Source organism: Fringilla coelebs (assembly GCF_963513975.1).
Source record: "Fringilla coelebs genome assembly, chromosome: 6".
NCBI lineage: Eukaryota > Metazoa > Chordata > Aves > Passeriformes > Fringillidae > Fringilla > Fringilla coelebs.
The window spans coordinates 40,950,737-40,976,923 of record NC_140034.1 but is presented as its reverse complement, the minus strand read 5'-3'; the positions used below and the strand labels follow the sequence as shown (position 1 = coordinate 40,976,923).

Below are 26,187 nucleotides of genomic sequence, written 5' to 3'. Positions count from 1 at the left end.
TACATTTCTTTTGACCTGTTTGTCAAGCAATAGGCACACAGAGCAGCACCTCAAATGAAGCCAGCCAGATCTATGTTTTTAAAACTTCTGCATTTCATCTAAAACAAGAAATGCCGTCAAAATGAGTATAACACGGTGCCTTCCTTGGTTGTACTCATTGTAATCATACAAGACAATAAAATCCACTTTGCATATTTTTTTTAGGTTCCAGTTACCATTAATTTGAGCACAGAAAGGATTCTAGATGGTTTCATGGTCCTTATCATGTTCCAGTCATTCTCTCTGTCCCTCTCCTTCTCTGTCCCCCTCCTTTGCCCCCTTGCCCATTCTGTCTCTCTTCTCCAGAGAAGTATTCAATACTTTTAGGGTAGAGGTGGGAATTTCCTGTCCAGCACTGCTCTCTGTCATAGAAACTTCCATAACATACATTTCAGGTATACACTTGACATTTCATGTTTATAGGAAGGAAAAATCTGTAAATCTCCAAATTATTAACCTGTGTTACATTGCAGTTAAGCAGACAACATAAGTGGGGCCCGTTCAAGATAAGTATTTTTGAAAAATGCATACTTACAGGAGGAATCTGTGAGAATGAGTTTTCCCTTACAGAAATTTAATAGAACCTAGGCAAAATATCTGTAAGGGAAAGTATTCACTCATTATTTAAGAGTTTTCTACCTTAACTGAAGAAGGGCAGTTGCTCAAATGTACTGTGTGATAGACTATATATTTTTTAAAATAAATGTTAATCCTTTAATTGTTGTCTTTCTCTCTTGGAACATCCAACAGGTCACACAGTTGGTTTGACTGCTGCGTGTTTCCCCCATCCCCAAAATGACCCAGTTTCTTTAAACCTACCTTGGGGTCAAATTATCATTTATACTGACAATTTCTCTGCAGTCCTTCTCCAGTTACTTGGTTACAGAATCCTTCTGTTGCTCTCTCTGTTGCTCCTGCTGGGAGAGTGGTGATTTAATTTCATCAGAGAGATAGTGGCACACAGAGGCTCTGTGCTAAAAAACTCTTATGGAGGAAGCCATGTGAATCACACCCCTGAAAATTTCTGCATCTGAAATATCAGGCATACAAAACTGCTTTTGCACTTTAATTACTTATGCAGCTATATTTGTAAGATTGGCTGACCTAACAAGAGGTCATTTTGGTTATTTCTGAAGTAATTCAGACCACATAATGAAGAATAGGGCAAGGTAACCTACAAGGATTATATACAGAATGAGATGTGTTCCATCTGAGAAAATCAGAGTGGCAAGATAGACTCATTTTCCATTCCAATTAATGCTTTATTTATTACTGACTTACATAAAACACTGGCAACTGACTGGTGACAAGATCCTAGATGATTTGCAGCCAGCAAATGTACTAAAGAGTCTGAGGAGGTTATAAATACTCTACTTTTTGTCCTCAGTTTGCCGGGATTGGTTATTTTTAGCAAATAGCCAGTCGACCTTATCAAAATGAAGAATCAAAAATAGTCTGGAAAAACACTGCAAGGAAAGGCTATTTTTAGCTCTCTGTCTATTCCCTGCTGCTATCCAGCAAGGTCTGATGGCACAGCTCATGCACGACTGCTTAGTTATTCTAGGCGAGTGCTTGTTATGACCTGTCCTTTCCCTGGGTGCCTCTCTGCAGAAGGCATTCAATTGATTAAAGATTAATGCCTCTGCAGACCGTGACAGCTGAAAGCTTTAGGGAGGGGGAACACACACTGACAGATTGTTTCTATCTGCATCTTTCTGCCACATTAATAGTTTCTTTGAAGGGAACTGTTGCCTAACTGAATTTCCCTGTGTCTCATATCCCTCAGTGGGAGCTATTGCAGCACCCCTTCTAAGTATATTTACACTTCTTTTTGCTTTCAGTTCAGGAAGGCAGTAGAGGAAGTAAGAGTTACAAACATAAGTTAAATCATTGTTTTGACCAGTGCCATTCATCACAAACCAGTAACACTGGAAGTGTATGATGGACTGGATCAAGAGAGAAAACCATGCAAGTGACTGCTAGATAGTTTATTGATCAGACTAGGTAAAAACTTCACTGATATAAATGAGGGTACCATTTGGTTGTAAGACTTTAATCCGAACAGTGAACCAAAGCAAGGACCCAGCTGCTACAATATCCTTCTTTCTCTTATAATAGAAACTCTTTAATTTAGTTCAGTACCTTATGTATTGGCAGCAGCCAATAACAACATTTTCAGAAAAAAAACCAGAGTTATGAGTTTTTAGTTATGTTATGCCATAGGTGGAAAATAAGGTTGAAAAGACTTCCCCACACCATTAGATTTCCTCTTCATATTTGCTTTTTAAAATTACCTCCTTGTACTCATTGTAATCATACAAGATGGAGGCAGAATGTGCTGCTTCCATCACCGCACTAGGTGCACCGTAATCTCACATGCAGCTTCTTTACACGTGGAGACACAGTAGCTAGCAAAAGGTTCTCCTCTGTACACTGATCATCCCAGCAGAAAATGCAGGATGCTGAATGCGACAGCAGGCAAATGTATGGTGTCATGGTAAAGCCCTTAAATTCCAAAAGACTCCCAAAGAACCACATAAGGCAGGACATAAAAGGGCAAAGCAAAGAGAAGTGAAATATCTGATCTCTCCTGTGCATTTATAAAAATTGATAGCTGGTTATCCAGATGCTGATGAATATTTTCACAAGCTATAAATGGCAGCCTGGAGTCTAAAAATAGATGCTGTGCCGCAGACTTGTCTGGCTTAGCTACATCACTAGAATATAAACAGGCTCCCTGGTGTGGTTTCAGGGAAATCTCTGTCAAGACAGACTACATTCTCCATTTTTCTTGCTATATAGCTGATGCCTCTTGAATTTGTTTAATACAGCTTTTAATAAAATTGCATCGATTTTCAAATTTCCCTACAGGGATAAAAGGATCATCAAGTCTCCGTGAATATTTCAGCTACAATTGATTCGATGCACTTTCTTCTCCCTGGCAGAGCAGGGAGGCAGAGGAGGCGCCTGCAGCAGTGCGTGGGCTGGTGCACGCTGGTTCGGTGACCCCCTCTCCTCCTCCCCGCCGCTGCACATGGACCAGCCAGTGTCCCTGTCACGCGACAGGGCTGGGAACCCCTCTCCTTGGCTCAGGCAAGCACTGCTCATGCTGCTGAATCCCATAACTGCAGAGATCCAGCGCTCATCCGAGCAGCCCCAACACATGAATGGGGCGCCTTCCAATTCACAAAAATCAGACACAGTCCAACCATCCTTCCGAAGGTGGGTTCCTGTCTCTGATTTATGAATGGGGCAGCTTGCGGCAATTGGAAACTGATGGGCTACGCCCAGAAACATCAAGTGCTGTAACAAACCCCTGTAAGTTGTACTTGAGGGGAAGGAACAAGCCAGTCTCAGAGGAAAAAGCCAGTACCAGAGCTCAGAAAGGCGCTTTGAGATCTGTGAGTGCTGTCTATTATTGGTTGGAATGTCACAGACAAGATGAAGAAGGTAGCAGCGAGTCTGAGGAGAATGCTACATCTGCTGCAATGCCACGTGTGCGAGGAGAAGTTGAAAGAAAGAAGGAGGAGAAAGCACTGCAGTCACAGTGTTCTGCCTTTTTTGTGGGAGCATTGAGCTGTCTGTGCGAGCATGTGAATGGCTTTGCAGAAAGCAGTTTTCCCAAGGGCAGGTGAAGTGAAAGAGAACTAATCTGTTGCTGCCAGTCAAGGCTGTTTAAGGACACTGTACTGTGTGTGTGAGAGAGAGATTCAGTTTAGAGGCTTAGAGCAGGGAGAGGTGCAAACCTCCATCCTTTCACAAACACACATTATAGGATAGTTCACCATCACATCACCATTGTACATAAGATACAAATCTATTAAAATGGCTACAAGAAAAATTGAAAAGGGGGAAAATAAAAAAGCTGAAGCTGTAATGAGATATACATGATAAAAATCTTCTAAAGCACCAAGGAACACAAGATAGAAAAAGAGCTGGCCTGCATTTTATCCCAGGGGGTAGAGAGACTGGAAATTCTTCTGGCTTAGAAATCAGGCTGAAGAGGCTGCAGCAGGAGAACTTTTTGTGGCAGGACATAATTGTTGAAAACTTTGTTGGTTAAACGGTAGCAGTTGAAACAGTTACAGTCCTAACAGCTGAAAATTGTTTACAGGTGAGAGATCCAAAATCAGCCATGGGTGTACTGTTTCAGCTCAGAGAGCAGAGAAGGATGAAGAACATGGTGTCACAGGCAGGGACACTGCACCTCTGCTGCTGGAATGTCTCCATTGCACCATTGCCCAGCTGCAGCATTTTGGGATTGTTCAGCTGGAGAAGAGAATGCTCTGGGGGAACCTTAGAGCAGCCTGAAGGGAGCCTACAAGAAAGCTGGAGAGGGACTTTTTACAAAGGCATGTAGTGGTAGGGTAAGGGGGAATGGCTTCAAACTGAGAGAGGCTTTAGATCAGATATTGGGAAGAAATTCTGCACTGTGAGGGTGGTGAGGCACAGGTGGCCCAGAGAAGCTGGGAATGCACCATCCCTGGAAGTGTTCAAGGCCAGGTTGGAGGGGCTTTGAGCAAACCGGTCTGGTGGAATGTGTCCCTGCCTATGGAAGAGAGATTGGAAATAGATGATCTTTAAGATGGCCTCTTCCAACTCAAACTATTCTACAATCTTACCTACTTGAGTGTTTTTCGTTTGGTTTATTTTTGTTGTCGTTTCCTTTTTTGCCTTTTGAGTGTGTATGGGGGGAGGGGGGTTGTGGTTTTTTTTTTTTGGTTGGTTGGTTGGTTGGTTGGTTGGTCGGCTTTTTTGTTTTGTTTTGTTTTGGGTTTTATTTGGCCTACAGACCAAATCAGCTGTCATTTCAGGAAATTGAAACCAGTGTTCCTGATTCCCACCCAGCTGGAGTTTTGTGCAACAAATTTGTCCTTCTCTATCTTCTGATAGAAGAAGATACTTCCAGTTGTTTTTATGAAGGGTGTGGGGAAGGTGTAGATATGGGATATTTCCTTACTGAAGTAGTGTGATCCAGCAGAAAGTGACGCATGACCCAAAGGTCCTCCGTCAATGAGAAAGCCCAATACAGTTTTGGAAAGGCACACAGGACTGGAGGCAAGAGACCAAGAACGCAGATGTGTTGGGAAGCAGGCTGCCGGCGGACAAGTTTTGCACACGCAGATGAACACTGACGTGCTCCGCCGGGAGAAGCTCCCATCCCATCCCATCCCTGAGGGGAGACCCCCGCGGGCCGGGCCCCGCTGCACGCCCGCCCTCCCGCCGCGGGGGGGCGCTGGGCCGGCGGGGCGGGCGGCCGCGCGTGCGCACCGGCGGGGCCGGGCCGGGCCGGGGGCGGCGGTGCGGGCGGGCCCCGCGCGGAGCGGCCGGGCGGCCCCGGCGACTGCGGGCGGCGGTGAGTGCGGGCGGCGGGGGCGGCCCGCCCGGTTCCGGCGGGTGGGTGGGAGAGCAGGGCTGCGGGAGCCGCAGCGGGGTGGCGGCCCGGCTCCTGCCGACTGGGTTCCGGGCTGGCTTGGGCCCGCCCGCCGCGTCGCTGGGAAGGCGGCCCGTCCCGTCCCGTCCCGTCCCGTCCCGTCCCTCGGCCCTTGCGCCCCGTCATGCTGTTGCTACCTCTCTATGTGCTGCGTCTTGCTCCCGTTACTTCCAGCACCCCAAGTGCGCGTACACCTGGTGCCGTGCTTGACTCGCCCGGGTGGGTTGTGTGCTGTGTGAGAGGGAACGTTTCCGTGGATGGAGAGGTACCTTCCATTGAGGGTTCTTCCAGCCGGGCTCCGGGCTGGACAGGTTTGCGAGTGACTGAGATGCTCGCTGCAGAGTGTCATCACATAGCTGGTTCTGGTGCTATGTCAAAAAGGAAGAGTAAAGGACGTGGTTAACAGTCAGAAGCATATGGGATGTTTTTAGTCACAAAGCTGATTGTAATGTAGCATTTTGGGTTCTGTCCTGATAACAGCATGACACATGTATTGCCTTGTACAGGAGATTTTAGAGGCTTCCTCCAGAATCTGATTGTGGACATAAAGTGATGAGAAGAGCCGTTAAAAGTGGAATGTTTATTAGCACCTGAGATTATTTTTATGCTACTGTGTGTCAGTACAGTGAAGTCATGCATTATCCACCCCATCCTAAGTCTTTTGTTAAGAACACAAAATAAACATAATTCAATTTCTTGCACCATTTGATTAATAATGAAATGAATGCTTCTTTTGTTCATTTATACTTCTTTTATTCATATTTGTTATCTATGGGATAGTTGACATGTCAGACTTTCTTTCTAGCTCACAGAGCAAGAAAACATCCCATTTTTTTCCAAAAGAAAAACGCATAATTATACTGTTCACATTCTTTTTCTGGGAAACATGCTTACTACTCTTACAAAGTTCTCATTATAGAGTATTCAGGTTGAATTTACTTATTATTGAAAGTTTTAGCTGAAAAGCTAAGCAAGTTGTTGCTTGCCAGTTTTTCAATCTGTAGTCAATATAAGTTGTCTTTTGCAGGAACCACAATTCTTTGTGTAGGAGCTTGTAAGAAATATCAAAGATGACAGTAGTTTGTGATATTTTATATTACATCATGTTTTTCATTTCACCTGTAGTTCAGGCTGTAGTGAACCATTTAAATGCTTTTCTCAATGTGGCTGCAATCGCAGCTCATAGAACACTTCTGTGCCCACAAGGCACATTTACAAAGATGACAAATTAATTCCTTTTTCTTGCCAGAAGTAGTTTACCATCATTCTAATCAGATATGGTGGGGCTCCTATGAAATTCAGTTTAGAAGCACCTTTATCTTAGAAACAGTATCGTGGTCCTGAGTTGTATGTGATGCCCTGTTATAAGCTCTTTTGTAGGTATCCAGGTTTCTCTTCTCCTGTGGATAAGCATATTGTTTTTTTAATTAGCATTCCCTCTGAATATGCTTTGTTGTAGGTGTAGGGAACCTATGAGGCCTCACTACTTCTGCAGTGTCTGAGATTTCTTCTCCCTCTCTCTGCCCAAGCTGTGCCTTTTTCTGGCTTGTGGTTGTTAATTGAGCCACATCATTTCATTACACCCAGGCCCAGCTGTCAGCCTCAGTTGGTGCATGCCAGGTGGCAGGCCTGGTTGGCATCCTGCGTTCCAGTGGGACTCATGAGCATCTGAAGAAAGCCTACTACAATCTGCTGAGGCAAAGACCCTTTCCTGAAAGGAGTAACTGCATGTTTCTCTGCATTGTGATAACTGTGTACCTCTTGTAGAGTTCCTCCTAAAACCTCTCTCTCTGTTTTGTAGCGACAAGAGATAATTGATGCCATTATGTGTGCCTCAGCCAAATATAACACCCGGGGTCCAGCCCTCATCCCAAGGATGAAAACCAAGCATCGCATCTATTACATCACTCTCTTTTCCATAGTTCTGCTTGGCCTAATTGCCACAGGAATGTTCCAGTTCTGGCCTCACTCCATTGAATCATCCAGTGACTGGACCGTTGAAAAGCGCAGTGTCCATGATGTGCCCGTGGTCAAGCTTCCTGCTGACAGCCCCATTCCTGAGAGGGGAGACCTCAGCTGCAGGATGCACACCTGCTTCGATGTCTATAGATGTGGCTTCAATCCCAAGAACAAAATCAAAGTGTACATCTATTCACTGAAAAAGTATGTGGATGAATATGGGACGTTGGTGAGCAACACCATTTCCAGGGAATACAATGAGCTGCTGACGGCCATCTCTGACAGTGAATTCTACACGGACGATGTCAACCGGGCCTGCCTTTTTGTGCCATCCATAGATGTCCTCAATCAGAACGCCCTCCGTATCAAAGAGACAGCTCAGGCTTTGGCACAGTTATCCAGGTATGTACTGAAACTTCAGTGTGCCAATGGGAAGAACACAAAGTGAAAAAAAGTGAGTCTAACGCAGGAGGGGAGAACCTAGTGAGTTAATGCCAGCTCTAGGCTTTGACAGAACTTGTCTCTGTTTACAGAATACCTTCCTAACTGCAATTTTTTTCTTCTTTTGCTGTAGGTGGGATCGAGGCACAAATCATTTGCTCTTCAATATGCTGCCTGGAGGGCCACCAGATTATAACACTGCCCTAGATGTTCCCAGAGATAGGTATGTGTTGTGCTGTGTGATGGACAGATCTAAGTGCCACTGTTGAAGCAACAAGCTCAGAAGGGCAATTGGTAGTAACGGATGTGCTCCTTAAACTTTGCGAAGATAGACTATGACTTGCTTGCTTCTCAAAAAAGCAAAGTAAAGCCTTGTATAGAAGAGGTATTTACTTTTGAGATTTGAATCCTTACATTTATAAGGGATGTGGCTGATAGTTTGCTTTTACCTCTTGGACTTGCTGTAAGGTTGGAGAATCTTGATCTGGTGTGTAACTGATTATGAATGCTTTATAGAATGTCCCATTTGATGCAAATTAGAAATTCAAAGATGATTGTAGCAGCAGCTTTCTAATAGAAGTCAGGTGTTTCAAGGACATTTTAAAGCAGCTGCTCTGCTTGACAAAACTATGCTGAATTTCAATATTTTTTGTTATCTTAATAATTAGACTATATTAGTAGTCAGCATTGGACAAATGCTCTTAGTTATTCTCTGGCAAGTGTGCTTTAAAAATATTAGCCAGGAACTTAAAAGGCATACATTCTGAGCTCAATTTTCACTTGCAGAATAGTTTAGTTTTGGAAGACGAAAGGAGGTTGTAAGGCAAAGCAAATTGGAATAAGAGGAAGGCGATACTGTTGCTGAAGATATTTCTAATATGTCAGCCTGTGTGTGCTTAGTTCTGCTGAGTCAGGTCCATTGTAACGAGTGTTTTTTCTGAAGGTCGAAGTTAACTTTCTTCTGCAAATATTAATAAAATCTTGCCTGAGATATGGGATCTTTGCTAAGATGGTTGTCTGTGAAGTGTATCTTGATTTCTTTTCAGCAAAGACAATTTAAAACATTCTCCGGTACAGGAACAGATTTTTTTTTCTACACATGTTTAAAGAGTAAATTTGCTCATTGTAATTACATCACTGTGAAATAAGGCTTTAGTTTTTTCCTTCTCTGTATGAAGCATGTTGTATGTATGGGTTAGCCTGGAGAGGGCAGTCAAGCATCAGTCTCATGTAAACAAGCCTGTTAATCTGTTAGTAAATACTTGCATTTGTTGTCTTAGATTTATATTTATGGAGAATTTTCGTTTGACAATGGCGTGGACTGCATGCTTATGGATGCATGTGTCGATCAAAGAAGTGAATTTATTAACTGAAAGTAGTAGATATGCTACAGAAGTTTTTATTTTTAGTTTTTGATCTCAAATCTCCATTTACATTTGGCCTTGCATGCCTTGGCTTAGCAGGCAGGAAACCTATTATTTTGGTAGGTGTTTCTCCTAAATATTTGTCATGCTAACATGGAAAACTGAGTAACTTAAGTAAAAAACTGAAGTCTTTTTTGGCATTCAGGTGTTGTAGTTTGCCAGTCTGACTCAGTCCACAGCTGTATGATCATGAGCTGTAATACATAAGAGAGGCACTAACAGTGCTTGGGATGGAAAAAAAATGGGTATTCTTTTTCGTAGGCAGTCAGCAGTTCGACCATTTGATGTACAGAACCTATTCTACAGGTCACAGGTGCAAAGACAAGGGGCTTGTGAAAGAAGTTGGGAGTGTGGACCTAGTCCCAGAGAGGCCTGAGTGATGCAGTGTGAGCTTTCAGTATGATTTTGGAGACCTTTGGAGTTCTTAGTTCATGTTTAACGGAACAAGCAACTGGGTGTGTTTTCTTAATTTGAGAATATCTAAAAATGTTAGGAATGGGTAGTTGACCAAGTGTGGAAAACAGTTTTTTGTAGCATCACAGGGTGAGAAGCTGCTGGCCAAAATAAAGGCATACTGGCAGAGTTCAGTTGGTTTTGAATGACTTATCTGAACTGTACTATGACAACTCCAGAAGGACTGCATTTGTGGGAGTTTGTGGATCACTTGTGAAATCCACAGGTTATATTTGTGAAGTTTGCACAGGAACCTGGCCTGCCTTCTAATCAACATGTCTGAGACATACACAGTTGAACTGTAGTGTATCATGCAGTTCAATAGATTTGTGTTCCATTAATTTGGTGCAGAATATTGATTGAGATAAAGTAAGACCCTATACACAGGGGGCAGTTCAGTTATATAATAATTTTACATCTGGAAAAGTTCTTGGCTAAGGTACTTCACTAAGGGATTGTTTGTTTATTAAATATTTAAATCCAATTTCCAAATACAGTGTAAAAGTGCTTTATTCCATAATTTCAAATGTGAAAGTTTGCCTTGTGGGCATGGAGTTTATGTTGCTAGTATTAGCTGCCATAACATGTAATCTCCTGCCGTAAAACTTAAAAGATAAGCTCTATATTGTCTGTTAATTAGTGTACTTGGATTCAGTACAATGATGAGGTTGAAAGGATTTCTTTTGCAAAGAAATTCTGGTGCTGTAGAATTGAATTTATGAACTAAGATACTTTTTATTTATTTCTGTTTCAGTCCGTGAATTGGGTTCAGTGACTTGTGAAGTTTGGCAGAAAGCTACTGCAGATGGCAGTTGGACAGAAACATTTAGAGTACAGGCCAGCTGGAGCACTTCATGGAGAGAAAGAAGGATCAATATTTGAAAAGTGGTGAAAAGTTGCTCAGGGACAGGCATTCCTTGCTGATCAGTGCAATTTAAAGATTATTTGTTTTGAGTACATTAGGAGTTAATATCCCTACTCTCTTAATGCACTGTACAATGAAAATCCAAGTGGAGTTACTTAACTGGTGTTAGTTCCCTGTGGATTTATTTAGGTAAAAGTCTGCATGACACACACCTGCTTTCTCAGGGCTGATGAGGTGCTGTCGTGTTTTCACTGGATCCTATTAAAACAATCTGGTTCTGGTTTCCCAGTTTGGGGGGAGGGAGTTTAAAAAAGAGAACGGAGATATAAAGTGCAAGAACAGTAACACTCAAACCAATTTTTTTTTCTCTCTTCTTGTAACTGAATTAATATGGATAAGACATAGAACATGCAGCTTCAACTGTGAGACCTAGTCATAGCAGTGTTGTGCATGTCACCAAAGGCAGGGTGCTGGGGGACATTGGAAAGGAATTAGAAATTATTTGGAATTTAAACTCAGCATGTACTTAATTTATCATCTGGCTCTCAAGTTGATTTTTGTTCCTATCATAATTTGTGCTCTGAATGAAGAGTCACATTTATGGCAAAATGTGATCATGATTTGCGCACTGAACAGTTGTGCTGCGGGTCAGAGCAGGAAGTGAAGTATCCTGTGGGGCATGTGATGGGGATTAGAACAGGCACAACATGCTGGTGTTCATCCTGAGTGTCTTGTTCTGATGGGAAAAATCTTGGGTGATAATTCGGTACAGTGGTAATCCCTTGTCTGGCATTTGTGGAAAACTGCTCCTCCAAACACCTGACCAAGGATTTCATTCAGTGATATCTGAAAACAAGAATATTAGCTAAGGGATTGTTGGTGCCTCTTCCAGTCTCATATTGACTTTTTGTTCCTGTGTGTGTCCTGATTACTGAGACCTGTGCCTGCTCTGACCTGAACTGGGACAGTAAGGCTTCTCACTGTAATCACAGCTGCAACAATGGGTACAGCTCCTCAAGATCCTTTCTTTAGTCCCTTGTCTAGTAATGTATTTGTGTCCTGCTCCTTTCCACAGAGAAGGAGACAAACTGGAATTGAGAAATATGGTACCTTAAGCAGAACCAGTATCCCAGAAGCAGCTAAAAGTAGAGCACACCCTCCTGTTGAGTGACAAAGGACTGAAAGTTTGATCTGCTCTTTGAGAAGTCTCAAAAAAGAATCTGAATCTGGGCTTCCTTTAGAACTAGGATGACATGTTCCTGATGCCACCTGGTCACTGGACATGAAATGTCTAACAGAAAAACTGTCGTCCTCTGCTAGCATATTTCAAAGAGGCTCGGTTTGTGATAGGAGATAGTAGCAAACCTTTTTTTTTTTTCTGCAGTTCTGCATGATATTCTGCTTTCTTCTATACATATTGTTCTCTTCTGTTTCTTAAAGCACTTCTGTATGGCAAAAGGTTGTCCTATATAGGAAAAGGCACGATGCAGGTCATCCTGTTGAATTGCATTTTAATTTATCAGTCCTTGATTATTCCCATGCTTTCTAGCATATAGTGTCGCAAGCAACCTCTACTGTTGGAACTTAGTGTCATAACATACAGATTTCTTGTTTTCATGTTTTCTCTTTATAGAATTTTTGTGTAATATAAAAATGAAATAGATTTCACTAGTATGATAGCTTTGAAAATACAGTTGCAAATAATTTCATTTTATTTTCCATCCTGAGAAGTCCAAATGTAAGATGCTTAAGCACTGTTACTGTACTGTGATTTGTATCTGAAATACAGCTTGTCTTGAACACTTTGAAAGTTGTGCTATACCCAATTTTAGTACAGGCATCAAGGAATATCTTAACTAGTGTAAATAATTCAGAATGTGTTTCTTCAGATTAAAATTGTCTTAGGTTATGTAGGCCTGCAAATTGCAACAATATGTTAGATTTCCCTATATTAATACAAAAACGGTCCGTTCCTCAGTGATCATACACAATTGTAAGCACTCTGTTGGTGGTTAGATCCAATTTAGCAGTAAACCAAGGTGACAAAAGCTAAAGTCAACCTAATACCAGCATGAAACATACTGCTGACAAATGCTGAGGGAAGAGCTTATCTCAGAGCATGTGTCTTCTTGTTCTGGTAATGACAAGCAGTGAATCACTGGAGTTTGAATTTCATACATTCTCAGTTTAAACTTACTTTCTTGTATTTTCCAGAGCTCTGTTGGCTGGCGGAGGCTTCTCCACTTGGACTTACCGGCAAGGCTACGATGTCAGTATTCCTGTTTACAGCCCATTGTCAGGAGAAGTAGATCTGCCTGAAAGAGGACCAGGGTAAAGTAATTCCCATGAATTGGGCAAAGTATTTTCAGTATCATATTTCGTATTGATGATTATGAAATAAAAATGTAGCTAATAACTTTATGGTGGGCCTGGGCAATTTTGAAGTGGTGTTTTTAACAGTTCTTGCTATTAAAATAGATTATGCTTTCAATGCTGATGGTTCCAGTGGTGATGGTCTTGGTTCAATTGCCAACTGCTCCCTCTAATAGCTTTATACTTTTCTTATACTGTGGTGCCCAAAACTGTGCAGAGGACTCAGAGTGGGACAATTTCCCCTTTGACCAGCTGCCTGATGCACCCCAGGACATGGCCAGCCCTTCTGGCTGCTAGGGCACTGCTGACTCATATTCAGCTTGCCCAGGTCTTTTTCCACAGGGCTGCTTTCCAGCCTTTTGTTTCCAAGTCTGTTAGTACATCCAGGTATATCCTGTCCCAGGTACAGCCTGGCACTTGTCTTTGTCAAACTTCATACTGTTGGTGATTGCCCAGCCTTTTGATTTGTCAAGATCTCTCTGCAGGTCTTCTCTGCCTTCAAGAGAGCCGACAGCTCCTCCCAATTTTTTGTTGTTGACAAACTTACTTAGTATCCTTTCCAGTCCTGTGTCCAGGTTGTTTTAAGAAGACGTGAAAGAACTCAGGCTCTAAGCTGGAGTCCTGAGGAACCCCACTGTGACTGGTTGCCAGCCTGATGTAAGACCCACCATTTGCACCTGACCTGTCATTAAGCTCATAAAAAAGAAGAATGAAAACTTGTATGTGTGATTATGAGAATACATACATCTGGAGCTTAGAATACTGATTTTATTTGTTTATTTTTTTAAAGTAATGGAGTAAGACATAAGCACAAACAACACAACCCTCCCCTACCTGAACCTTGTAGTTAGAAGTAAAGCAAGTTGGGAAATAAAGCCCTGATTTTCTCAGAGCATGTAATTAGCCACTGAAATGAGCTACCCTGGCAATGGTGGCTTCTCTAATCTGTTCATGTCTTCAGAACAAGAGGAGGTAGAACTTTGGAAGATATGTTTTAACTGGTTATGGAAGGTTGTTATTTTTATATTTCATAAATCTTCTAATTATACAGCTGGAAAAGTTTCACTGTAACAAGTGAAACTTTCTTAGTTTTGTTATGGTTTAAAAGATGGGCAGACAGAGGCAATGGGGATCAATGATCTGTCTGCTCATTGTGAACATCAAGTTTACAAATGTAGAAGCTTTAGGTCCTTTTCTTCTTACAGTGTTCTGAAGAGAATATGAATTTTCAAAACTGAAAAGTGATTGAAATGGTGCAGCCTCTGTTGGACACAAAAGTTATCAGTCTTTGGGTTCAGTTGTCTTTTCTGGTAAGGGCAGTGCTCTTGCTGTTGTTCTTGGCTGCTCCAAGTACAGTAATGTAGTCAATTAGGACAAACTTGTGCAGCAGTGGTTTACTTTGCTCACACCCTTTATGTCCCTGCTTGTGATGCCCATGCACCAGGCCAGTGAGTGGCATCTGGTTGCATCCCAGCTGATTGTTCATAGGTCTGAAGTGTTACTACGTTGTGACACAGAGTGAAAGCATGCTTTGTGTTTCTGTCTGGAGAGTGGGAATGTGATGATAGGCTCCAGCACGTATAGAACCAGTTGTAAAGCGAGAAGCAGTCATATTGCTCATGTCCATGTAGTCAGATAAACTCTGTGTCTGATTTTGGGTCGAATAGGAGAAGTAGGTCTTGTGTTCACTAAAGGTGTTGGAGATTCCGTTTCTCAAAACTGCGTTTTATTTATTTTTTTAAATTGTCTTGGGCAGCCTGGTGTCTGGAGTGCCATCCAGTGGCCAGTCAGCATTACTAGTGAGACGGGTTCCCAGCCTCGACTACTTTTGCAGGAGGGATAGGATGGGGACACACTGCCCAGAATCCAGGCTTGCTTGGGATCAACCTTTTCATCGCACTACGTTAGTGTGTGTTATTTCTTGGGAGATGGCATGTTCTTTCTCTTGCGGCAGTGTCTGATAGATTTTGAGCGTCATAGAGTGATGACAGTTTCAAGGCAAATTTCCTTTTAAATGTGTACACGAACAAACCTTTTTTTTTAAGCTGGTTGTATGCATTTATTATCACTCATCTGTATCATTATTTCCTTTTTTTAAGGCCTCTTACAGAGCTGAACTGAGGGGGCTTGATTTACTTGCCTTTTTAATTGGATTCTTAAAATACACTTCTGCTGGTAGCAAGTTGGTAGCAGCTGGAGACTTGTGAGAAAGAATGTTTAAAAAAAATACTATGCATCTGTTAATTGGAGCAACTAAAGTGACCAGCATGAAAATGAGTAGAAGAGGTGAGAAGAGCAGCAGGAGAGGTCTGACTTTATAAAGTGTGTGTGTTTGTGTGTTTTCAGAGCTGTAAATTAAAGATAGCATCACATGGAGTAGAACTGGAATCCTAAGTACAGGCCTCGTGCTTCCTGTGTTCTTTTGGCAGCATGAGGGCACTCACTCGCTCTGTGTGTTCCTTGCACTGGGGAGTGGTTGGAGCAGTCTGACTTTAGCTGACCTGGTTTAAAAGGAAACCCAAGTAGATGAGTATAACAATTATATGACATTCCATTTTCCAGTATTAGAATAACTTTTTTAAGCAGCAAGCACCTAATTTGAGCTTGTATTCCTGTATAGTTTACCTCCAGTGTTAATTAGTGTTTTTAAACATGTCAGTATTTAAAGTGTTCAGCACATTTTAAATATTCCTGGTTCTGGAGCGTGGTAGGAGTTGAGAGTGTAAGGGATAACATACACCATATGGACCTTCAACTTTTCCATGGAAATGTTGCCTCTATAATGCCCCAAGGGACAGAGCTAAATCACAGTTAAAAAGATGAGCTTGTGCTATTGCTGCTGTCACCATATCAAGACTAAATAAGCTAAGTACTGAGTTGTCACTTCAACATCTTTTCTCAATTAAAATTCCTGAGAACATATATGGGAGGAGAAACTAGAAGCACTCAGTGTCCTATCTACTTTGTTTTAGTACACAAACACTGAACAAAAGTACAAATGATCCTGGCATCGGTAGCAGGCTGATTTAAACTTCAGTTAAATAATGTTTCTCTAAGTTTATAATGCAAGTGCCTATTCTAATGTAATAAGCACTCTTACCAAGTATAAATTTATTCAGAATTGTAAATAATGTTGAGCCACTTACTATCCCAAGACTTAACTGTATTTCATCATTAGCCTTTCCAGTGTTGTCTGAAAATATGGTCTTGGCAGCTTGTCCACATTTAGTTAATCCTGTTCTGCTTTTCCAGAATGGAAGGAAATGTGTTCTTGAGCATCTTGGAAGTAAACTTGCAGTGCTGTTAGGTGACCTGGCTGTGTTGTTTCAGCCCTCGCAGGTATTTCATTCTGTCATCTCAGATGGCTCTGCACCCAGAATACCGCTTGGAGTTGGAGGCGCTTCAGGCTGAGAATGGGGAGTCAGTGCTGGTCCTGGACAAATGTACCAACCTGTCAGATGGGGTCCCTGCGGTTCGCAAACGCTGCTACAAGAATCAAGTCTTTGATTATCCTCAGGTGCTTCAGGTAAGGCTGTCTCTCCTGCAGACTCCTCTTCCCAGTGGTGTGTGTCTCAGCTGTGATTCTGTTCCTCTTTAGCCGTGGTAGGGTACTTCCTTGTATTTAATTAATGTGCTGAATATGTTTTTAAACTGCATAATTTGTTATGTTAGCTTGAGTATTATATCCTAATTTTATCCTTATTTTTAAGAGGGCCAAAAACGATGTGCTCAAACTTATATGCAGACTATGCTTATTTGAGATTGGTCATGGTGGTTTAGTAACACAAGACAGTGTAACGTAAACTTAAAAAAATTACACAAAAGATACTGCCAAATCCAGCAGCAATGGGATACTAAAATGGAGGAACGGGAGGAAAAACTTTAGGAGGCAGATAAAGTTGCTCACTTCAAAACTGGAGAGGAACACTGGAATCTACACCTTCCAAAATAGCTGGCAAAAGGGCTTTCAGCAGGCGTGAATTTGGAATTAATTTCTCAACTATGACAATCCAGGCCTTGCTGTATGAAGCTTGGAGCTGAAGATGGCTTTGTCAATTGGATAGAAGGTTAAAATGAACTTCAAACATCAAGAGTGTTACTTTTAAGTAGAGTTAGTCAGATTACATTTTTTGTATGCAGTTTAGAAGTTAAATTGTACAAAACTGTCTATGTTGATATGACAGACTGAACTAGAAGGCTTGTCAGCATGCAGCTATGAAAACATCTAGGTAAAATGTGTTTCATGGCCTTGGCCCAACTTCCAGAGGCCTTTTGATGTGTCAGCGAAGTAGATAGTGTTCTCAGACCCCTGTGTCTCTTGGCAATTCACTAACAGAGGTGCTTTGGCATTCAGTGTGGTGAAGTGAGTATGCCATAGGCCACTGTGCTCTGTCTGTGGCCACCAGCATATAATCTGTCTTTGAACTTCAGCAAATGGTGGTAAAATAACAAATAAGCTGAGGAAAGCCAAAGTTTCCACCCCTCCTGTTATGTTTTGTAGGAAACACATTTAAAATTCCATGTGGAGGAGGAGGAGAGGGAGGAAAGGGTCACCGTGAGTCCTAAACTTTGAGTAAAAAAAAAAACTTGTTTGCTTTATTTCTTTAAACACAGACTGAATTGCTAAAGGATGGCAAGTGAGGGGATCTCTATCTATATCTTGCTATATATGATTTTATAACTCAGAAGAGAGCTGGCACATGCCGAGATTGTTAAAATACTTTCCCCTGCATTTCCCTTTGGAATGTCTGGCTGATAACAGTGGTGATGTGAGGAGATGTATTTATAGTAACCTTTGTCTAGACAGGAAAAAATTGTTATCTGGGCAGATGAGCATGTGTGTCCACATCTGGGCTTTTTTTTTTTTCATTTTTTGTCACTCCCAGAACTTACTAGTCTCTTCCACCTGCTGTTGTGTGACCTAGTGAGTCAGTGGTTAAAATGTGTGTTCATTTTCTCAGCTCCTTCCATTCCCCACACCCTTCTTTTCTTTCTCTTCCTGTCTAAGAGTGGGGGAAGGGGGACTTGGCTCACAGTTCATCCTTTCCAGTGCTGCCTTTACAGATGTCTTACTAGACAGACTCTTGGACTTCTGGGTTGTTAATGCTTCCTGTTTGCAGTCTTCTCTTGGATAAGATTTTCAAGGCTCTAAGTGCTCTCTGGGTATGAACAGAGGTCTTATGATTGCATCAGGAGACAAGTGAAGAGCCAGCAAAACCCCTTGTATTTCCTAGTTCCATCTTGATGTTTTGCTGCCCTGCTGAGCATTCTGGCTCCTTTTCTTCAGGCCATGGAACGCAAGCTGGAAAAATGTTTTCTTATCTGTGGGAATCCCTGTATCAACTTTATAGTTTTTCTTTCCTAAACTTAGGGAAAATACTGACTTGGGATTTTCCCTGTTGTGTAGCTGAACTCTTCTAGCATTTATTTTGAGATCTTGAATCTGTAGCAAGATTCCTCAGGGGCAGTGAGAACCAAAGTCCCTAAATACAGAGTGGGTGCAACATAGTCAAGAAGTCTTCTCTACTGGAGGTTAAACTCAGGGCATTTTGTCTTGTGTGTTGTAGACATGAGTGTATGGATTATACTCTTCTCTGCGAAAACTTTTTTTATCTTTGAAGCTCCCTTCCTTCTGCCCCCATTCCTTCAGAACAGGTAGCACTAATAGAGTCAATATTTCATTGTAGATTATACTTTCAAGGTAAGTAATCATCCTTTACTTACCACTGGAAGTGCATTGCCCAAGGTTGAACCCTGCTCTCTCCGAGATCTTTTTTTACAGTGAAGAGTAAGTGAATCCTTCAGATTTCTTCATTTGTACATCTTTTTAGACTGTAATATTACCTGTGGGTGGAGTGGTTTTTTTATCAACAGTACCACATTGCTGTCCCATGAATACCTTTTCTTTGCCTGTTCTTTTGTAGGAAACATCCTCTTCTGCAAAGTGCAAATCTTAGCCAATTACTCCATGCTTTATATTTGTGCAGTTTGCTATTTTTCTCTACGTGTTGAATTCTATATGTATCAGTATTTCTTAGTTGGTTTATGCATATGATGTCAAAGTCTAATCCTGGTATCCATTATACCTGCTAATCCTACAAAATCATAGGTATTGTGAAGTCTAATAAGTATGGCCTTAATTCTGCTACTCAGTTAACTAAGGGACACATTGAATGCTGTTGCACTTAGGGAAGATTACTTGGTCCATCACTGTTTACTTGTGAGCCACTGCTAACTGCTTTATACTTGGAGTTCTGTAACTGGAGTTTTTTTAACTGTGGAGCCTATAAGGGCTTTATCTAGCCCCTGATTTCTTAATTTGCATGTGAAAATGCTGCCAAACATGTCAAGTGACTGGAGATACGAAATCTGATACTTTCTTACCATCCATAGAGCTGTACTGCCTTATAACAGAAGAAAATTAAGTTGGCTCCATACAGTTTATACTCAAATAAATTTATCTTAATAGTTGCTTATCTTGTTGTGCCAAACCTTTGAAATGTTTTAAACATAATTTTCTCCTTGAGTTTTCTCAACTGAATTTTAAAGTTTGGCCGTTAAAATAAAGCACAGAATTGTTCTACCATCCTACCAGTCCATTTCTCATTCCTAGCCTCTGGAAGATAAAATTGTAAATTATTTTGAATTAGCTAATAATTCAGAATATATTGATTGCACAGAGCAACTCAGTTTTCCTTTCTTTTTTTTTTTTGGTTTTTTTTTTAATGAGGGGAAGGGCAGGAAAGCATAATGCATATATAATACACACACACAGTGCAAATAAAACATTTCCTGTTTTTCCTCATCTGTGTGTTGGATACCATTTGTTGACAGGAGTCTACATTCTGTGTTGTTCTACGTGGAGCCCGCCTGGGACAGGCTGTGCTGAGTGATGTTCTTCAAGCTGGCTGTGTCCCAGTCATCATTGCTGACTCCTACATTTTGCCTTTCTCTGAGGTTCTGGACTGGAAGAGGTCTGTACCCTCACTGTTGTATATTGAACTACTGCCTGAGATACTTCACTGCCTCAGTGATTTGAATCAAATCTCTGTGATAAGTTGAGTGTTCTGTGAGTTACAGGAAATGAAATACAGAGTGAGATGCACACTGTCTTTGTCCTTGATCTATTATGTATCAAAAATAGGAGAGGAAAATAAATGAGACTGATATGACAGAGCATTTGATTATCCTCTAGCCCATCATTTTTTTCTTCTAAAACAGATCTGCTGTATAATCTTGTGCTTGAATTCAGTGAGGACTGGTTTCTATTCAGGCTCTTTTAAGGAAAATACATACTAAATTTTGCATCACAGAAATACAAAGTCTCTGTATTGCACCATGATTTCCAAGTTCATCTGAGATGGAAGGATATCATTACTTTGTGACTGAGTGCACTGTTAGGAGTGTAGATTATTTTTTTATGCACTCTGCCCAGTTACTTGATCTTGGGATGGGGATAATATGTACAAAAATTTTTTGTTTGATGCATAACACTGTGTATACTATTACTGTTTGATTATTCAAAAAATTCTGCTGACAGCCAGTCAGTGGCAATCCAGAGATGGGAATTCAGGATTTCTGAATCTCTGTCCTTTCCATAGTTACTTGATTGTCTGGACAGATCAGTCTGCAGTCTTTGGTGGCATTATCTATGGGCAGACTGGCTGGTGTTGGGAAGAAACTGCTGTGGAGTATTTTGTTACACTGAAAGAAGACTGCTTCTTTTTGTTCATGTCTTTTGAATAATGTCTTGTTAAAATAGGACAAGATTCTGGGTTGGAAAAGCACTCTTTTGATGAAAACTTCTTTTGGAAAACTTCTTTCAATGTAGAATTTCTTTCTTCTCACCTTGCCATATATTTTCTTTTCTTTGCTTATAGGGCTTCTGTTGTAATCCCTGAAGAGAAGATGCCTGAAATGTACAGTATTCTGCAAAGCATCCCCCAGCGACAGATTGAAGAGATGCAAAGACAGGTAAAGCAACGTACCATGGTCAAATTAGTGTCCTTGCTTTACAGTTGGAGTGTAGGTTCATACACCTGCCTTGCTCTGAAAGCTGTTGGAATGCAGAAATATCCACTGTACTCTGATGTTAATATTTTTATTATTGGACCCTGTTATTTCTTTCTGCTAAACATCTGCATTTGCCATCACTTTCCAGTGGGATAGACGCTCTCCCTGAGTGTACTGCCTCCTGACATCTATTAACATATTTCTGAAGAAATCACGGTGTATATTTGTTTCATTTTTCTACATGGTATTTAAATTGTAGTAAAGAAGTTCAAGAGTCTGTGTTTATTTCTAGGGAAGCTTTGGTTTGTAGAAAGATTTTAGTTATTTAAAACTAAAGTTGAGGGGAGCATTAAGTCCAAAACATTTAAAGTATTTTATCTACATTGACAATTCCTCTGAGAGAGATTTTTCTTATTTGATGACATCAAGAGCTGAGACCATGAACTGTCAGGCCACCAAAGAGGATATTAACATGTTAATGTGCACTTGTATCTAGGATATTTCATCCTTGACATCTTATTGTACCTGAGCATATATTGTTATAAGGCCAGATGGTACTCTTATCACTGCCTCAGTTCCTCATCAGGAAAATCATAGAAGAAGTAAGAGCTAGGTATTTAAGGAAAAAGTTGACTATCTGATTTCGAGTGACTTTTCAAAATGCATGGAATTTCTGTAGTCAAATTTCTGCAAGAATTGTGAAGTCATGTGTCTGAAATTCCCTTACACAACTTTAGTGATAAAGTGGTCCTTTGTATGGTCCTTGTAAAAAGTGACCCAAGACCTTTTCTTAGAATGTAGCCTACAACACTCTAGTTATTTCTACTTAGGCAGTGCTGAAAGCTGCACAGTGTATATTAATAGTGATATATGGGGAGAAAATAGACGCAAATTTAGATCTAAATATCTTTCACACCTGAATTCTGTTGCCAGTTTCACTTCATTCTGTTCTGGGTCTGCAAATACCACAGCAGCCATCAGGGGTCTCCTTTCTCCTTAGTGCCTTCACATAAATGAACCATTTTGATGAGGCCTGCTGGCAGTACCAATGTGCCACCAAAACCAGGAGGTGAGAAAGTAACCTTGGTGTTACAACTTCTAGAGATGTGATTTTTGGTTTAGAGATGTCAACACTAGGGAGTTTTGCCTAATAAAGCTTTAAAGCTGATATTAATAGTCTGTCAAAGTGTGCAATAGCTTTCTTGTTGACTATTTCACTGATAATGTAAAATAATCATTTCAGGATCGTGTTTTCCAGCTATGGACAATGCACATGACATTATGGACACCTTAAACACTAAAGTATGAAATCAGGCAACTCATCTGTAAAAAAAAGCCAACAAAATAAAGACAAAGGAGCAAACCCCCTAAACATCCTAAATATTCACAACTAAACAAACCAACAATAACCCTCTGAATTTGGATTATATATACATTATTTATATTACCTGTAACTGTATAAAATTAACTTAAAATAGATGATATTTTAGTGTTCATAACAGATAAAATCTCTGTTCAGAGTGAATTTTATTGGATTATACATGGTTTGCAGTAGTCATTGTCACTGGGTTCAAAACACCACTGAACATTATTGGAAAATATGATTCTATTGACTGAAGGTGTGATTTGTTTTTCTAAAGCTTCTCACATCTTGTTGCTTTTGTTGTGTGTTTTGATAGTAAAAGTAACAGGATGAATTCACAAGGTCTTTAATCTTTGTGAATTTATTTCTATTTGTGTACTGAGGATACTTAAACATGTTGTCCATACATTTCATGTCCTGTCAGCCTTATTTACAAGGCAAAATCCCTGAAATTCCCTTGCTGATAGGTGTTCTGTGTTCTAGCCATCGAGTATGGTGAAAAGTGCTTAATGACTGATACTGTGTGGACTACCACTAACCTGACATGTATGGTTGAGATCATCTTTTTCTAGGCAAATAGAACAAATCCTTGCTCTGAGTTTCTCCTTGCTGAAGCGTGCATTTATCATATCTGTCAGACTTTTTGGGGGGTTGTGGGATTAAGGCCTTGCTGTCCAACTGCATTGGTTTCAGTGGTTGTCTTATGATATAATTTTTATCCTTATTTGGAAAACATCAAAATTAAAACATATATTACTGTAAATGTTAGCTTTCCAGTTTTCTTTGTTGATTAATTTGTACTTTTTTGCAGTGTTTTATCACAGGAGATTCTCTGGAGATCATACATCAAGCTTAAAATATAGACATAAACATATAAAACATATAAGCACACACCTACATATACCTGTATATAACTTTTTCAAGTTGATTACATACCTGTATATAATTTTTTTAAGGTGTGTGCTTATAAAACATATGAGCACACACCTACATATACCTGTATATAATTTTTTTCAGGTTGTCTGCTTTTAATGAGTAAAATTTTCTCTATGCATATTTTTTTTCTTTCTTTCTGGAGATACTTCTAGCTATATATTGGCTGGGCAAGAGAGGAAGTCTTGTAGAGAGAAGTCATTACATTTAAGTTATATAAGAATATTGAAAGTGTGTTCGTCCAGTTTGTACACTTGTCATGGACATCATATAACACTGTCATGAAGAGGATAAAATACAAGAGTTTCAGTTTTGGAGACATCATCTGCCAGGATCTGTGGCTGGTATGACCTCAGCTGTGATTTCCTACAACACAATTTTATTTTGCTCAGCTTTTTGTCAGACTGTACGTGGTATAACCTGGGAAAGAAATTAATTGGTTTGAGCAGAGCTTGAGTGTGGGAAATTAAAAATAATTCTACTATCCTACATCATCCCTGATTGCACTGAGGTCTCTGGAGATCAAATATATTAACTTATGCTTTTATTGTTAAACTTGCGGAACAGTTTGCTCCCAACAATTGCCAGTCCAGTTTCCTGTCTGTCCTCACAAAAGGGAATAGCTTCTGTGCCTGTAGCCTAGTCTAGTTGTAAAAAATTGATACATATTTTCAATACTGCAGGTACAGCCTGTGTCCCTGAAAACCAGATTCTCCCATAATAAATAAAATAATAATAGCTCTTATAAACTGTAACATTTTGACCATCAAAACCTGCCTCTGCTGATTGAGCTGCTGAAATTAATAGCAATCTGGATGAAACTTATGTATCTCTGGGATTGCTGTCTTGTCAGTTTTCTACAGTAATATCGTCATTCTCATTTTTTTTGAAGCTTCCTTGATCCATCCCTCTCTCACAAATAGTTCCATATGGAGTCTGAAACACTGGCAGAAGTGCCCAGAGGCAAGTTGATAAGCAGCTTAGCTGCACAGACTTGATGCTGCATCCTATGCTTTCATTTTATCTGCACCTCAACCAGCATCCAGGTAATAGCAAAGTTCTAGAAGTGGAGGGGAAGCAGTAGGTGTAAGGGGCCTGTATGATAGAAAGTAAGATTTGAAATTTTGTCTTGCTCCTGCAGAGTGAAATAGATAAAGGAAAAAAAAAGCAAAACAAACTTTGCTGGTATCGCCTTGTCTCATGCCTTGTATAGTTTCCCTTGCAACAGGTTTTGGTGGGATTTTTTTTTTCTTTTTTTTTTTTTTTAAGGTTATGCTCTGGAAGATGTTAGTCTCTGGAAACATGTGTCAGCACTGTAGTTGATATATAAATGTTTTTAATTAGTGTGAAACTTTTCCTCAGCTTATATCTCAGCCATTGTGCTTTTTTCACCCTCTTTTTGTGAGATGAATCTGTCTATACGAATATACAGGCATCTTGTAAGTATTTATGTTTACTCAATACCAACATGCTTAGAACTCTTTTAGCATGGATAGACTCATTAAGGCATAGAATCAGAATACAGAAGTACCATGTAGTGGGAATAGAAGACTCATTCTTCTGTTTATTTAGGTATTCTTTCTCCCTGAAGAGATTTTAGGTAAGGAGTTTATTCAAAAAGTGGCTTTGTGTGCCTGTTCCTTTTTGACTTTATAACGCTCCCTATCTCCCAGAAATAAAACTTTTGAATTCATATCTGTTCTAGAAGACTGGATGACTTTGTGTGCTCTGATGGCACAAGGATGATGAGCTGTGTTGTTAAGTGTGGAAATTCTTTTCATTCTGGTTTTCAAGGGAAATGTGTATGTATCATCATATACAATGTGCATGCTGATTTCTCTTCTGATTTCTGTTAGTGCCCAATTTCAGCCAAACTTACAGAGAAGTGGAGAGGTTAGAGATAAGAAATTCCCTGAAGCTGGGCACCTGTGTAGGACTTAAGTACCCCAGAATAACATGGCCTTAAAAGAGAAACTTTGCAGCTTGAGTTAAGTTATAGAAAACCACTTGAATTTATCCATTATGAATTATCTGCTTTGGGAAAGGTTTTATTGGGAACTGGCACACCTTAGGCCACAGAAATTCAGGTACAAAATGGCCAAATGATAGAGGGATAAATTAAATTCAGTATATGAAGGGGTATATATGCAATTTAAAACAGCCTTCTCATAGGCAGTTTTGGCCTGTCAACTAGCTGCAATCATTTGGAAAAGAATTAAGCGCTGTAGTAGTTATGTGAAAGTATAAATTCCCCAGTCAGTTATGTTAAAAAAATACAAATAATTTTTAGAAAAGAGATAGAGAACAAGATGGAAAATATTGTGCCACGATGTAAATCTGTTGTATGACTGCACCATGAATACAGTTTGTAGTTATGGTTCTCCCATCTTGAAAATTATGTAATAGATCAAATGTGATCAAAAGTTTCAAGAGAAGACTGATGAAATAGTGTAACACTCTTCATCTTGAAAATGAATGATTGGTGATGATGAAGCATGAATATAATACAGAACTAAAAAATAAGAAGGTAATGAAAAAGTAAATGGATGTGACTGTACATTGTTGGATACAATTTCATTTGATCTTTCACAGTACTTTTATTATTTGGAATCTGGTCAAAAAAAAAAAAGAGTTGATCTCACAGAACTAAGAGGTAGTCTATGAGAATCCCTGCTTCATAATTTTGTGTGAGTGAAGGGGTTTTATTGACATAATAGGCAGAATGAAGAAATCCAGAGAAGGAAAATCTGTCAGAGATGAATGCAAGGATACACCCTCTGGCTGAAAAGTTTCTACATTGCAGACTTCTGGAAGCTGGAGAGTACTTTGAGGAAGTGGTGGCTTATGCCCGCTCTGTCTGTGGGAGGGGGGGATTCCTAAGGTACCTGCT

The 26,187-nt window shown here is 40.3% G+C and overlaps 1 protein-coding gene across 1 annotated transcript in view; it reads left to right on the top strand.

Moving 5' to 3' along the window:
• The first annotated feature begins 5,323 nt into the window (after positions 1-5,323).
• The window catches only part of EXT2 (exostosin glycosyltransferase 2), a 73,423-nt gene continuing 52,559 nt past the window's right edge, over positions 5,324-26,187 (top strand). The window contains exons 1-7 of the mRNA XM_084207272.1: positions 5,324-5,395; positions 7,275-7,834; positions 8,007-8,096; positions 12,830-12,946; positions 16,319-16,514; positions 19,823-19,962; positions 20,869-20,962. Coding sequence (XP_084063398.1) covers positions 7,299-7,834; positions 8,007-8,096; positions 12,830-12,946; positions 16,319-16,514; positions 19,823-19,962; positions 20,869-20,962 — 1,173 coding nt within the window. The 5' untranslated portion in view covers positions 5,324-5,395; positions 7,275-7,298. The remainder of the gene's footprint in view (positions 5,396-7,274; positions 7,835-8,006; positions 8,097-12,829; positions 12,947-16,318; positions 16,515-19,822; positions 19,963-20,868; positions 20,963-26,187) is intronic.